The sequence below is a fragment of the Equus asinus genome, chromosome 5 (assembly GCF_041296235.1).
Source record: "Equus asinus isolate D_3611 breed Donkey chromosome 5, EquAss-T2T_v2, whole genome shotgun sequence".
In the NCBI taxonomy this organism is placed as follows: Eukaryota; Metazoa; Chordata; class Mammalia; order Perissodactyla; family Equidae; genus Equus; species Equus asinus.
In genome coordinates this window covers 6,010,072-6,026,282 of record NC_091794.1, presented here as the reverse complement: position 1 = coordinate 6,026,282, position 16,211 = coordinate 6,010,072, and the positions used below count along the sequence as shown (strand labels likewise).

At 36.8% G+C, this 16,211-nt stretch overlaps 1 protein-coding gene across 6 annotated transcripts in view; it reads left to right on the top strand.

The window, feature by feature from the left end:
- SENP7 (SUMO specific peptidase 7) overlaps positions 1–16,211 on the top strand; it is a 141,186-nt gene that overhangs the window by 27,940 nt on the left and 97,035 nt on the right. For all 6 annotated transcript variants that reach the window (XM_014853242.3, XM_014853247.3, XM_014853246.3 and 3 more), the window contains exon 4: positions 13,418–13,515. In XM_014853242.3, coding sequence (XP_014708728.1) covers positions 13,418–13,515 — 98 coding nt within the window. The remainder of the gene's footprint in view (positions 1–13,417; positions 13,516–16,211) is intronic.

The window sequence follows — 16,211 nt, the reverse complement described above, 5'->3', positions numbered from 1 at the left end:
AATAAATAAATAAATAAAACTGAAAAAAAAAAATCACTGGCTAAAAAAATTAACAACAAAAAAGAAATGTATAATGACATATATCCACCATTATAGTGTAATACAGAATAATTTCACTGTTCTAAAAATCTCTTTTGTTCCACTGATCTTTTTAGTATCTCCATAGTTTTGCCTTTTCCATAATATCATATACTTGGAGTCATAACGCCTTTTCAGATTGGCTTCTTTCCCTTAGCAGTATGCTTTTATGTTCATCCATATCTTTTTGTGGCTTGATAGCTCATTTCTTTAAAAAAAGAATTTTTTCTAAAAGACTATTTTGTAGAGCAGCTTTAGGTTCACAACAAAATTGAGCAGAAAGTACTGACAGTTCCTACATGTCCCCTGCCCTCACACATTCACAGCCTCCCCCACTATCATTTGCTTTTATTGCTGAATATTATTCCATTTTATGGATGTACCACAGTTGGTTTATCCATCATCTATTGAAAGACATTTTGGTTGCTTCCAAGTTTTGACAATTATGAATAAAGCTACAGTAAACAGTTGGATCAGGTTTTTGTGTGGACATAAGTTTCCAGCTTGTTTTTGTAAATACCAAGGAGTGCAATTGCTGGATTATACGTTCAGAGTGTGTTTAGTTTTGTCAGGAATTGCCAAGCTGTCTTCCAAAATGGTTGTACCATGTTGCATTCACACCAGCAAGTGATGAGGTTTTCTGTTGTTCCACATCCTGGCCAACATTTGGTGTCGTCATTGTTTTTGGGTTTTAGCCATTGGTATCTCATTGTGGTGGGGTTTTTTTTTTCTTACTGCAGAAAGGAATTCTTTTCTTTTTTTGAAGATTGGCACCTGAGCTAACAACTGTTGCCAATCTTCTTCTTTGCTTTTTTTCTTCTCCCCAAAGCCCCCCAGTACATAGTTGTGTATTCTAGTTGTGTCTCTGGTTGTGCTGTGTGGGACGCCGCCTCAGCATGGCCTGACGAGCGGTGCCATGTCCGCACCTAGGATCCAAACCGGCAAAACCCTGGGCCGCTGAAGTGTGCGAACTTAACCACTCGACTACAGGCCTGCCCCCTCTCATTGTTGTTTTAATTTACAATTCCCTGATGGCATATTTTTTTGAGCTTCTTTTTCAAATGCATATTTGTCGTCTGTATATCTTCTTTGGTGTGGTGTGTGTTCAGATCTTTGGCTCAGTTTTTGATTGGGTTGTTTGTTTTCTTATTTTTGAGTTTAAGCATTCCTTGTATATTTTGGATACCAGTCCTTCATCAGATATGTGTTTTGTAAAGATTTTTTTCTAGTCTGTGTCTTATTGTTTTATTCTTTTTACAGTGTCTTTCACAGAGCAGAAGTTTTTAATTTTAATGAAGCCCAAATTATGAGTTTTTCCTTCATGGATTGTGCTTCACGTGTTACATCTAAGAAGTAACTGCCCCAAACAAGGACACCTAGATTTTCTCCTATGTTATCTTTTAGAAGTTTTATAGTTTTGTGTTTTACATTTAGATCTATGATCCATTTTGAGTTAATTTTTTGGAAAGTGTAAAATTTGTGTCTCCATTTATTTCTTTATATGTGGATGTCCGGTTGTTTCAGCACCATTTGTTGAAAACACTAGCCTTTTTCCATTGAATTCCCATTGTTCCCTTGTCAGAAATCAGTTATTACATTGTGTGGATCTGTTTCTTAGCTATCTCTTCTGTTCTGTTGATCTGGTTTTCTGTTGTTTTGTTAATATGCTAGCTTGGTTACCGTACAGTAAGTTTTGAAGTTGGGAGTATCAGTCCTCCAAGTTTGTTGTTCTTCAATATTGTGTTGGTAATTCTGGGTCTTTTGCCTTTCTATTTAAAATTTAGAATCAGTTTGTTGATATTCTCAAAATAACTTACTGGGATATTGATTGGAATTGTGTTGACTCTGTAGATCAAATTGGGAAGAACTGACATCTTGACAATATTGAGTCTTCCTGTCCATGTACATGGAATATCTCTCTGTTTATTTAGATCTTTGATATTTTTCATCTGAGTTTTGTAGTTTTCCTCATAGATTTTATATGTATTTTGTTAGATTTGTACATACGTGTTTAATTTTTTTAGTGTAGATGTCAATGTTATTGTGTTTTTAATTTCAAATTCCAATTTTTCATTACTTTCATATAAGAAAGGAATTGACTTTCGTATATTCATCTTGCCTGCACCATTGCTTTAATTGCTTATTAGTTCAAAGAGGTTTTTTTAAATTGAGTCTGGGATTTTCTACATAGACAATTATGTCATTTCAAATAAAAGTTTTATTTTTTCCTTCCCAGTCTGTATATCTTTTATTTCCTTTTCTTGTCTTATTGCATTATCTAGGGCTTCCAATACACAATTCACATTTTGTCATATGTTTTTTCTGCATCCATTGATAAGATCATTTGATTTTTCTTCTTTGGCTTCTTGACATTAATGAATTTTCTAATGTTTAACTAGCATTGCATACTTGAAATAAATCTCACTTGTTCATGATATATAATTCTTTTTATACGTTGTTGGATTTGACTCTGTTGAGAATTTTTGCAACTATGTTCATAAGAGGTATTGGATAGTTTTTCTTTCTTGCGTTTTTCTGGTTGTCGTATTAAGGTAATGCTGGCCTCATAGAATGAATTTGGAAGTGTTCCTCTGCTTCTGTTTTCTGGGAGAGATTGTAGAGAATTTGTATAATTGCTTCCTTAAATGTTTGGTGGAGTTTACGGGGAGCTTGTCTGGGCCCAGTGCTTTCTTTTTCTTTTTTTTTTTTTTAAAGATCGGCACCTGAGCTAACAACTGTTGCCAATCTTTTATTTATTTATTTATTTCTGCTTCATCTCCCCAAATCCCCCCGGTACATAGTTGTATATCTTAGTTGCACATCCTTCTAGTTGTGTCATGTGGGACACTGCCTCAACGTGGCCTGACGAGCAGTGCTGTGTCCACGCCCAGGATCCAAACTGGTGAAACCCTGGGCCACCGCAGCAGAGCGCGCAGACTTAACTGCTGGGCCATAGGGCCAGCCCCCCGCCCCCCCAGTACTTTCTATTTTGGAAGGTATTAAATATTGATTCAATTTCTTTAATAGATGTGGGCCTATTCAGATTATGTATTTCTCCTGCGTAAGTTTTGATAGATTGTGTCTTTCAAGGTATTGGTCCATTTCATCTCACTTATCAAATTTGTCAGCATAGAGTTTTTCATAGCATTTCTTTATTATTTTTATGTAATATCCATGGGATCAGTAGTGATCACCTCTCTTTCATTTATGATATTAGTAATTAGTATCTAATGTTTTTTTCTTAGTTGACCTGGGTAGGGGTTTATCAATTTTTTTGATCTTTTCAAAGAACCACCTTTTGGTTTTGTTGGTTTTCTCTATTGATTTTCTGTTTTCAATTTCATTGATTTCTGCCCTCTTTTTCTTTTTTGTTTTCTTCTGCTTACTTTGGAATTAATTTGCTCTTTTTTTTTTCTAGTTTTCCAAAGCTGGAAGTTTAGATTATTGATTTTAGAGTTGTCTCCTTTTTTAATACATGCATTCAGTGTTATAAATTTCTCTCTAAGCATGTGAGCTTGAGAAGATGTGTATTCTTCTGTTTTAAATGAATTATTCTATAAATGTTAATTAGATGCAGTTGATTGATGGCAGTGTTCAGTTCTGCTATGTCCTTATTGATTTTCTGCCTGCTGGATCTGTCTGTTTCTGATAGAGGGGTGTTGAAGTCTTCAGCTGTAATTTTGGATTCATCTGTTTGTCTTTGTATTTCTGTCAGTTTTTGCCTTATATATTTTGGTGCTCTGTTATTAGGTACATGTACATTAAGGATTGTTATGTCTTAGAGAATTGACCCTTTTATCATTATGTAATATTCCTCTTTATCTTTTTTTTTTTAATGAGGAAGATTAGCCCTGAGCTAACATCTACTGCCAATCCTCCTCTTCTTTTGCTGAGGAAAACTGGCCCTGAGCTAACATCTGTGCCTGTCTTCCTCTACTTTAAATGGGGGACACCTGCCACAGCATGGCTTGATAAGTGGTGTGTAGGTCTGCACCCGGGATCTGAACTGGCGAACCCCAGGCCGCCAAAGTGGAACATGTAAACTTAACTGCTGTGCCACCAGGCTGGCCCCTCCTCTTTATCTTTATATCCCCAAAATTTCATAATTTTTCTTTCTCAGAAGTCTGCTTAGTTTGAAATTAATATAGTTACTTTATTGTTCTTTTGATCTGTGTTGCAATGTTACATCTTTCTTCATCCCTTATTTCTATTTGTGTCTTTATATTTAAAATGAGTTTATTGTATAGTTGGGTCTTTTTTTTAATCAGAGATTGATTTGTGAGTGTCAAACCACCTTTCTGTCCTAGAGCAAATCCTAATTTGTCACATTGTATTGTTCTTTTTATATTACTGGTTTTGATAAGTTATTTTTTCCCCCCAAAGATTTCATTTTTCCTTTTTCTCCCAAAGCCCCCTGGTACATAGTTGTGTATTTTTAGTTGTGAGTCCTTCTAGTTGTGGCATGTGGCATTCCGCCTCAGTGCGGCCTGATGAGCAGTGCCATGTCCGCACCCAGCATTTGAACTGGTGAAACCCTGGGCCGCCAAAGCAGAGCGCACAAACTTAACCACTCTGCCACAGGGCTGGCCCCATGATCTGCTAATTTTTGTTGAGTATTTTTGTCTTTGCTTATTAGGGATATTGGTCTTTAGTTTTCTCTTCTTGTACTGGTGTTCCATGTATTTGGTATCAGTGTAATGCTTGCCTTATAGAATGAATTGGAAATTGTTCTCTTCTCTTCTAGTTAATCGAATAGATTGTATAGAATTCATTTTATATCTTCCTTACATGTTTGTTTGAATTGCTAGGAAAACTTTCAGGGCCTACAGGGGCTGGGGGTTAGTGGGAGGGAGGGTGGCAGCTGTGTTTATAAAAGGGTAGCAGAAAGGATCTGTGTGACACAACCGCTTTGTGTCTTGACTTTGTAGTCACAAAGCTGTGCACATAAGATAAAACTGCATAGAACTAAATAGACACACACACACACACACAAATATATGTGTGTAAAACAGGTAAAATCTTAATAAGGTCATGGATTGAATCAATGTCGATTTTCCGGTTATGATATTGTTCTCTGTAACTAAGCAAGGTGTTACCATTGGGGAATACTGGTTGAAGAGTATATAGGATTCCCCAGACATTCACCCCAATTCATCTAGTTGTTCGATAGATATTCATTAGCAAATAATTTCAGCTTTTGTTTTCTGATGTGTTTTCAATGTTGGCTTACATGTTTCTTACTTTTGAAATTAGATGAAGAGTCAGTGGAATCAAAATCCTAATATAAAAGTTAAATCCTGACCAGTAGTAACAGTTGGTTGGAAATTCATCATGCATCTTTATTAGAATTAGTTGTGACAGGGATAAGTAGTTGTGAGCAAAGCCTATATTTTTTTCAGGACACACCTTTGACTCCTTTTTAGTATCTAAGGAAGCATTCAGTTGAGACTGTGAACCCCACACCACTTAGCTTTGTCCAAGAAATATCTCAGTACAGTTCCTATGGAACATTTGATTTTAATTATCATAATATTTTATTTTGATGTCCCTGCCGATAATTAAACAAAACGAAGTCTTTTATTCTTCTAAAAGCCTTTTTCATATTTAAGTTAAAATTATTCATTCTATTTCAACCTTCCTATTTGTGATCAGATAGCTTTCAAAATATTATGTGACTCAATTCCCATGTATAATCAGATTGTGGGAGAACTCATCAGATTTTTATTTTTCAGAAATAGCATATAATAGGTTCACAGACTAATGAAAAACAAATCGTATCTGTGAAAAATACAAATTTTTATCCAGCCTGCAGCTCTAATCCTATTTTTATGAGATAATATGTAAATACTTCAGTGTAGTATTAAATATAAGAAACAGTTGATCAAAATCTAAGTGAATTTTTAAAGCTGAGAAAGGCACAAAGATGTGGAGACTAAACAACACACTACTGAACAAGCAATGGATCATTGAAGAACTTAAAGAAGAAATAAAAAAATACCTGGAAACAAATGAAAATGATAGCTTGCCATACCAACTCATACGGGATATAGCAAAAGCTGTATTAAGAGGAAAATTCATTGCAATACAGGCACATCTTAACAAACAAGAAAAATCCCAAATAGGCAATCTTAAACTACATCTAACTGAACTAGAGAAAAAAGAACAAATAAAGCCCAAAGTCAGCAGAAGGAGAGAAATAATAAAAATCAGAGCAGAAATGAATACTATTGAAACGAAAAAGGCAGTAGAAAGGATCAATGAAACAAAGAGCTGGTTTTTTGAGAAGATAAATAAAATTGACAAACCACTAGCCAGACTTACAAAGAAAAAAAGGGAGAAAGCTCAAATAAACAAAATCAGAAATGAAAGAGGAGAAATAACAACAGACCCTGCAGAAATACAACGGATTATAAGAGAATACTACGAAAAACTATATGCCAACAGAATGGATAACCTAGAGGAAATGGATAAATTCTTGGACTCCTACAATCTCCCAAAGCTCACTCAAGAAGAGGCAGACAATTTGAACAGACCAATCACAAGGAAAGAGATTGAAACAGCAATCAAAAACATCCCAAAGAATAAAACCCCAGGACCAGATGGCGTTCCTGGGGAATTCTACCAAACTTTCAGAGAGGATTTAATACCTATCCTTTTCAAGCTATTCCAAAAAATTAGGGAAGATGGAACACTTCCTAACACATTCTATGAGGCCAACATCACGCTGATACCAAAACCTGACAAGGACACCACGAAAAAAGAGAACTACAGGCCAATATCACTGATGAACATAGATGCAAAAATTCTAAACAAAATTTTGGCAACCAGAATTCAGCAATTCATCAAAAGGATCATACATCGTGATCAGGTGGGATCCATACCAGGGACACAGGGATGGTTCAGCATCCGCAAATCAATCAACGTGATACGCCACATCAACAAACTGAGGAATAAAAACCACATGATCATCTCAATAGATGCAGAGAAGGCATTTGACAAGATCTAACAGCCATTTATGATAAAAACTCTGAACAAAATGGGCATAGAAGGAAACTACCTCAACATAATAAAGGCCATATATGACAAACCCATAGCCAACATCATATTCAATGGGCAAAAACTGAATGCCATCCCCCTGAAAACAGGAATGAGACAAGGATGCCCTCTATCACCACTCTTATTCAACATAGTATTGAGGGTCCTGGCCAGAGCAATCAGGCAAGAAAAAGGAATAAAAGGAATCCAAATAGGGAGGGAAGAAGTGAAACTCTCGCTGTTTGCAGATGACATGGTCTTATATATAGAAAACCCCAAAGAATCCATTGGAAAACTCTTAGAATTAATCAACAACTACAGCAAAGTTGCAGGGTACAAAGTCAATTTGCATAAATCAGTAGCATTTCTATACTCCAATAATGAACTAACAGAAAAAGAACTCAAGAACACAATACCATTCACAATCGCAACAAAAAGAATAAAATACCTTGGGGTAAATTTAACTGAGGAAGTGAAGGACCTATATAATGAAAATTACAAGGCCTTTCTGAGAGAATTGGATGACGACATAAGGAGATGGAAAGACATTCCATGTACATGGATTGGAAGAATAAACATAGTTAAAATGTCCGTTCTACCTAAAGCAATCTATAGATTCAATGCCATCCCAATCAGAATCCCAATGACATTCTTTACAGAATTAGAACAAAGAATCCTAAAATTCATATGGGGCAACAAAAGACCTCGAATTTCTAAAGCAATCCTGAGAAAAAAGAACAAAATGGGAGGCATCACAATCCCTGACTTCAAAACATACTACAAAGCTACAGTAATCAAAACAGCATGGTACTGGTACAAAAACAGGTGCACAGATCAATGGAACAGAATTGAAAGCCCAGAAATAAAACCACACATCTGTGGACAGCTTATTTTCGACAAAGGAGCTGAGGGCATACAATGGAGAAAAGAAAGTCTTTTCAACAAACGGTACTGGGAAAACTGGAAAGCCACATGTAAAAGAATGAAAATTGACCATTCTTTTTCACCATTCACCAGAATAAACTGAAAATGGATCAAAGACCTAAAGGTGAGATATGAAACCATAAGGCTTCTAGAAGAAAACGTAGGCAGTACACTCTTTGACATCAGTATTAAAAGGATCTTTTCGGACACCATGCCTTCTCAGAGAAGGGAAACAATAGAAAGAATAAACAAATGGGACCTCATCAGACTAAAGAGCTTCTTCAAGGCAAATGAAAACAGGATTGAAACAAAAAAACCACCCACTAACTGGGAAAAAATATTTGCAAGTCATGTATCTGACAAAGGCTTAATATCCATAATATATAAAGAACTCTTAGAAAAACAAAACAACCCAATCAAAAAATGGGCTGGAGACATGAACAGACATTTCTCCAAAGAAGATATATGGATGGCCAATAGGCACATGAAAAGATGCTCATCATCGCTGATCATCAGGGAAATGCAAATCAAAACTACACTAAGATATCACCTTACACCCATTAGAATGACAAAAATATCTAAAACTAATAGTAACAAATGTTGGAGAGGTTGTGGAGAAAAAGGAACCCTCATACACTGCTGGTGGGAATGCAAACTGGTGCAGCCACTATGGAAAACAGTATGGAGATTCCTCAAAAAATTAAAAATAGAACTACCATACGATCCAGCCATCCCACTACTGGGTATTTATCCAAAGAGCTTGAAGTCAGCAATCCCAAAAGTCCTGTGCACCCCAATGTTTATTGCAGCACTGTTTACAATAGCCAAGACGTGGAAGCAACCTAAGTGTCCAGCAACAGATGAATGGATAAAGAAGATGTGGTACATATATACAATGGAATACTACTTAGCTGCAAAACAGAACAAAGTCATTCCATTTGCAATAACATGGATGGACCTTGAGGGAATTATGTTAAGTGAAATAAGCCAGCTAGAGAAGGATAATCTGTGTATGACTCCACTCATATGAGGAATTTAAAAATGTGGACTAAGAACAGTTTAGTGGATACCAGGGGAAAGATGGGGTGGGGGGTGGGCACAAAGGGTGAAGTGGTGCACCTACAACACGAATGACAAACAGTAATGTACAACTGAAATTTCATAAGATTGTAACCTATCATTAACTCAATAAAAAAAATCTAAGTGAATGTTTATTTTCCTTTGATAACGTCTCCAGATATATTCCAGGTTACCCTTGGATAGAGGAGGATTGGAAAGGTCAGTAAAACATCATACTGTTATTCGGAGTTAAGAAAATTTTAATTAATTCCCCTCCTCTCCTATTAAAGTTATCTTCAGTTTGTCTCAGGGTGTTTATTTCGTTTTTGTATTATTTTAAACTTCTAGTTCTTTTTCTCCCCTCTTTAGTGGGAATAATGTTTCTTTTCTGTACAGAATATGAGGCTCAAAGAGTAGTAGTTTCATCATTTTGCAAATATAGGTAAAACTTTATTAGAGTGTGGAGGGGGTACAAAAAATTCAATAACATAAGATGTGAAGGTTGCATTTACTGTGAGATTAGTGAAATGGTTGTGGAACTAGTTGGCCAGAAGTTCTGAGAGTTCAGCTCGTGAGCCAAGTCATTCCCAGTCCTGGTTGCAGTTTGTTGTAAACAAATAATATATGTCATTGTGAGAAGTGTTATCAGTAATAGAGGTGTGTAAAATATATAATATTATTACAGAGGAGAGACTGATTTACTCTTCTAGACGGTGAGAAGCCTTCATCGGTGGTACTAGATTGGGACTTAATGGACAAGGAGCACTGGGGAAGGCAAAGCACACTGTAGGAAGAGGAAACGTACAGAGAGATGTCAAAGGACGAAACTGCATGGCACTGTCGGGGAACTACAAATAGTTTAGTATTGTCAGAATACAGGATTCATGGGAAGCAGAGGTGAGAAATGAGAACTCAATTCTTTTTTATTTTTCCTCCTTTAGAGAGTGGGGAACACTTAGGAATTTAAGCAGGAGAATGACATCAGATTTGCATTTTTAATAGATTTAACTTTCATGATGGAGGGATGCCAGATTGGAGGGAAAAGAGACCATTGATAGGGAATCCCATTAGCAGAACTCTGCAAGAGTCCAGGTCAGAAATAAGAGGCAGAATTAAGATAGAGTGAAAATGGAAAAGATGTATTTTTAATCTACATAGTTATAGTGATACATTTTATAGTGAAATAGGAGTGACAGATTTGTTTAGGTTGATATCTTGGAAGGAAGAATTTCTGAGAATTTGTATAAGTTAGAGTTACAGCATTGGAAGGAGGATAGGCTTTCTGTCAGACGTATTTGGGTTCATTGGTCAAGTTTATTCTCTGAGCTTCACTTCCCTCTTGTAAAGTGATGTGCTTTATACTATGCAGGGCTGTGGTGATAATGTGATAACATAATGCCTGGAGAAGACAGTGTTTATTGAGGGCTATCATGTTCAAGACAATGTTTTGTTTTTCATTACTTAAAATTTTTTTTCTATCTTTTAAAGGTTTATTTTAAGTTGGGGTAAAATACACATAACATGAAATTTCTCATCTTACCCATTTTTAAAGGTACAGTTCACTGGCATTTAGTGCATTCACATTGTGCAACCATCACCACCATCCATCTGTAGAACTCTTTACCTGTTGCAAAACTGAAACACTGTACCTAATAAACAGTAACTCTCTATGGGGCCGATCCTGTGGAGCAGCAGTTAAGTGCGCATGTTCTGCTTCTGTGGCCTGGGGTTCGCTGGTTCGGATCCCTGGTGTGGACATGGCACCGCTTGCCAAGCCATGCTGAGGTAGGCATCCCACATATAAAGCAGAGGAAGATGGGCACGGATGTTAGCTCAGGGCCAGTCTTCCTCAGCAAAAAGAGGAGGGTTGGCAACAGATGTTAGCTCAGGGCTAATCTTCCTCAAAAAACAAACAAACAAAAAGCAATAATTCTCCATTTTCCCCTCTCCATTTTCCCCTCTCCATTTTCCCCTCTCCTTTTTCCCCTCTCCTTGCCCCTAGCAACCACCATTGTACTTTCTATTTTTGAATTTGACTACTGTAGATACTTCACGTAACCTGAATCGTACAATATTTGTCTTTTTGTTACCAACTTGTTTCACTTAGCGTAATGTCATTATGTTGAGAAAAACCCAGTCTTCCTCTTGTGTTTCTCCTCTACTCTCACACTACTATCATATTCACATTTCTTTTTTTTTCCCCAAAGATTTTATTTTTTTCCTTTTTCTCCCCAAAGCCCACCAGTACATAGTTGTATATTCTTCGTTGTGGGTCCTTCTAGTTGTGGCATGTGGGATGCTGCCTCAGTGTGATTTGATGAGCAGTGCCATGTCTGCGCCCAGGATTCGAACCAATGAAACACTGGGCTGCCTGCAGCAGAGCGCGTGAACTTAACCACTCGGCCACGGGGCCAGCCCCCACAACATTTCTGACACCAGGCGTTTGTGGGTTTTCTCCCACTAACCAATCCTCTGCAACACCAGCTGGCTGTTCTATAGTTTAACTCAGTTGTGACACCATCTGCTTGAGATAGTGTCAGATCCCACTGGGCTCAGTCCCACAAGACTGTTCCCACCCCACTTCCAATGCTAATCACAAGGCCAGGTTGTCATCTGTGCTTCTGACCAACTGGAGATAAATCTGAGGTTCCCAGGACCCCTTCCTCAGGTTCGATTAATTTGTGCTAGAGTAGTTCACAGAACTCAGGGAAACCCTTACATCGACCACTTTATTAGAGGATATAATAAAGGATACAGATGAAGAGACACACAGAGTGAGGTCTGGGAGGGTCCTGAGTGCAGGAGCTTCTGTTCCCTTGGAGTTGCAGTACGTCTCCCTCCCCGTACCTGGATGTGTTCACCAATCTGAAAGCTCTCCAAACCCCATACCATTGGGATTTTTATGGAAACTTCCTCATGTAAGCACGGTCAATTATTAACTCGATTTCCAGCCCCTCTCACCTCTCTGGAGAATGAGGGGCAGGGCTGAAAATTCCAGGCTTCTAATCTTGGCTTAATCTTTCTGGTGACCAGCCCTCATCCAAGACTCCACCTAGAATTGTCTGAATAGTACAAAAGATGCTCCTGTCACCCAGGAAATTAAAGGTTTCAGGATCCCTGTGTCAGGATTCAGAGTCAAAGACCAAATGTAACAAAAGATGCTCCTGTAACCCAGGAAATTATAAGTGTTTTAGGAGCTCTGTGCAGGGAACTGGGGGCAGAGACCAATATATATGTTTTCTATCATCTCACAGTTGTTAAAGTTCATCCGTGTTGTAGCATGTGTCAGAATTTCCTTCTTTTTTGTTTTTTTTTTTTTTAAAGATTTTATTTTTTCCTTTTTCTCCCCAAAGCCCCCCGGTACATAGTTGTGTATTCTTCATTGTGGGTTCCTCTAGTTGTGTCATGTGGGACACTGCCTCAGCGTGGTCTGACGAGCAGTGCCATGTCCGCGCCCAGGATTCGAACCGACGAAACACTGGTCCGCCTGCAGCAGAGCGCACGAACTTAACCACTCGGCCACGGGGCCAGCCCCAGAATTTCCTTCTTTTTTAATGCTGAATAATATTTCATTATATGTATATACCACATTTTGTTTATCCATTCATCCGTTGGTGGGATGCCTGAGTTGCTTCCATTTAGCTATTGTAAACAATGCTGCTGTGAACATGGGAGTACAAATATCCCTTTGAGGAAGACAGTGTTTTAAACGTATTACATATATAATCATCATACATCCTTGTGAGATAGCTACTATTACTGCATTTTCAGATAAGGAAATGAATATATAGAGAATATAAAAAATTTATTTGCGTAGATTCACACGGTATATAAAATAAATCAATTTTAACTTTTTTTTCTAATCATTAAATCTAAACCCTGTTAGTAAGATGTCTGACACTTTCTTAAAACTTTCCATGCAGCAATTCATAGGGAACCAGTTGTAATCCCTTTCAGTTGTTGTAAATGCAGTTGCTTCAGAATCACAGACGGTATTTAACTTGGCATGTAGTAATTTTTATTATTTCCTTTCAACATATTCAGAATTTTTAATACTTATGTAAGCTTTGGAATCTCAGAATGTTGATTTCCTGACTAAAGTTACCCTGACCTTTTTAAATGTCTTCCTTCTGTTTTTAGTGGACTTGTATCTCTGCACTCGCGAAAGAGCTGGGTATTTTGTAGATTGCAGTTATTTTTCCTCTGCGAACTACTGTGAATTTGGCTGTTTATCTTGAATTTCTAAGTAAAAAGAAAATTTTAATGCCTCTTAATTATCATATTGCTATATTTATTATTAATATTCCATTTTTTTTCCTAGTGGAAAAGAAGCCTAAGAAATAAGGTCCTCTCTCTAGATCATAAAAGTAAAAAAGGTGTCCGTGGGCGTCCTGTCACTTGTAAGACATCACCAGAAAGGTAAGATCCATGTGTGTGTGTGTGACATAGGATGGGCTTAGATTGTGTGTAAGTAGTGTGACCATGGGTGATTCGTGGAACCTCTTTGGGTCCAATTACCACAACTTTTAAAATACAAGAATTGAATTCAGTGGCCTCTCAGGCTCCTTCCAAGCTCTAACTGTCTGTGATTCTAAGTTGTCCTAATTCCTTGTTTCTGTGCATTCAGAACATTCCAATAAGTTTTAGCTGATAAAGCAAGAGTCATATAGACTGATTAAAATACTTCATTTATGATTTGTGGTCTGCAGTGAAATCTTTGGTCCTATATAACTGTAGTCCTATAGTCAAAGTATTAGTGAATTGTGGATATACTGGACTTAAATATCTGGGGGATTCAAATTGCAATTATTATCGAAAGGAATTTAGAGCATTTCAGGGTCGGACATCAGTAAATGATTAAAAAGTTATTTTACAAAAGGGTATTGAATTTTCTTTTTTAAAATAGTGAATGAATAAAAAAAATGACAGCAAAGTAAAAATTATAATTATTGGAGATCATACAAATTAGAAGTCTAATTGAAGTTCTTGAATTTATGTCAGAGCACTCTATAACTACTTAGTCTTATTCTTCCCTTTCAAGTAAATTGTAGGAAATAAACATGATGGTGACTCCGTATCCTTACCAATACTTATTTTCCTTCCCTTCTTCCTTTCCATAGGTGTTTTAGTGGGTGTGAAATGCTATTTCATTGTGGTTTTGATATGCATTTCCTGATGACATTGAGTGTCTTTTCATGTGCTTCCTGGTCATTTGTATATCTTCTTTGGAGAAATGTCTATTTAGATCCTTTGCCCATTTTTAAATTGTGTTGTTTTATCTCTTTGTTGTTGAGTCGTAAGAGTTCTTTATATATTCTGGATACAAGTCCTTATCAGATATATGATTTGCAAATATTTCCTTTCATTCATCTTTTCACTTTCTCAATGGTGTCCTTTGAAGTACAAAAGTTTTTTCATTTTGAAGGCCCATTTATCTATTTTTCTTTTGTTGCTGTGGTTTTGTTGTTATATGTAAGAAACTATTGCCTTATCTGAGGTCATGATGATTTACTCCTGTGTTTTCTTCTGAGAGATTTATAGTTCTAGCTCTTAGATTTAGGCCTTTTATCCATTTTGAGTTAATTTTTGGGTATGGTATGAGATAAGCATACAAATTTGTGTTTTTGTTTGTGAATGTGCAATTGTCCCAGCACCATTTGTTGAAAAGGTACCAGTTTTCTTGGTACCTTTGTCAAAAATCAATTGACTATAAATATAAAGGTTTATTTCTGGATTTGGAATTCTAGTCCATTGTTCTATATGTTTGTCCTTATGCCAGTTACTGCTCTGTCTGGATTACTGCTACTCTGTAGTAGGTTTTGAAATTGGGAAGTGTGAGTCTTCCAACTTTGTTGTATTTTTCAAGATTGTTTTGGTCATTACGGGTTCCTTGCATTTTCAGTTGAATTTTAGAGTCAAGTTGTCAATTTTAATGAGAAAGCCAACAAAGATTTTGATAGAGGATGTATTGAATTGGTAGACCAGTTTGGGGAATACTGTCATCTTAACAATATTGTCTTCCAATCTGTGAATGTGGGATATCTTTTCATTTATTTAGGTCCTCTTCAATATCTTTCAACAGTGTTGTGTAGTTTTTGGTGTGCCTCGGACTTTTTTGGTTAAATTTATCCCCATGTATTTTCTTTTTTTTGATGCTATTTTGAATGGAATTAAAAAAAAATCTTATCTTCAGACTGTTCATTGCTAGTGTATAGGAATTGTATTGATTTATGTATGTTGATCTTATATGTTGTAATCTTGTTTAAGTCTTATTAGTTCTGCAAGTTTTTAGTAGATTTTGTGGAATTTTGTATATACAAGATCATGTTATCTGCAAATAAAGACAGTTTTACTTCTTCCTGTCCAACTGGATGCCTTTGATTTTTTTCCCTTGCCAAATTGTTCTGGCTAGAACATCTAGTACAGTGTGGAACAGAGGTGGTGGGAATGAAGATCTTTGTTTTGTTCCCACTCTGAGAGGGAAAGCATTCCGTATTTCACCATTAAGTATGATTGATGTTAGCTATAGGTTTTTCATAGATACCTTCCTATGGTTTGAATGGTTGTGTCCTCACAAAATTCCTATGTTGAAATCCTAATGCGCAGTGTGATAGTATTTAGAGGTAGGGCCCTTGAGGGGGGTGCTTAAGTCACGAGGGTGGAGCCCTCGTGAATGAAATTAGTGCTCTTATAAAAGAAACCTCACAGAGCTTCCTAGTCTCTTCCACCGTGTGAGGACAAGTGAGAAGTCGGCAGTCTGCAACCCAGAAGAGGGCCTTGGCCAGAACCTGACCCCGCTGACTGGCACCCTGATCTTGGACTTCCCAGTCTCCAGAACTGTGAGAAATAAATGTTTGTTGTTTATAAGCCGCCCAATCTATGGTATTTTATTATAGTAGCCGGAACAGACAAGAGATGCCCTTTTTCATGTTGAGGAAGTTCTCTTCTATTCCTAATTTGTTGGAGGCTTTTCGTCACAAGTGTGTGTTGGATTTTGTCAAATGCATTTTCTGCATTTGTATCATGTAATTTGTGTTCCCTATTAATATAATGTATTACATAAATTGATTTTTAGATCTTAGTTTATGATCCCATTTATATGTTGCTGGATGCAG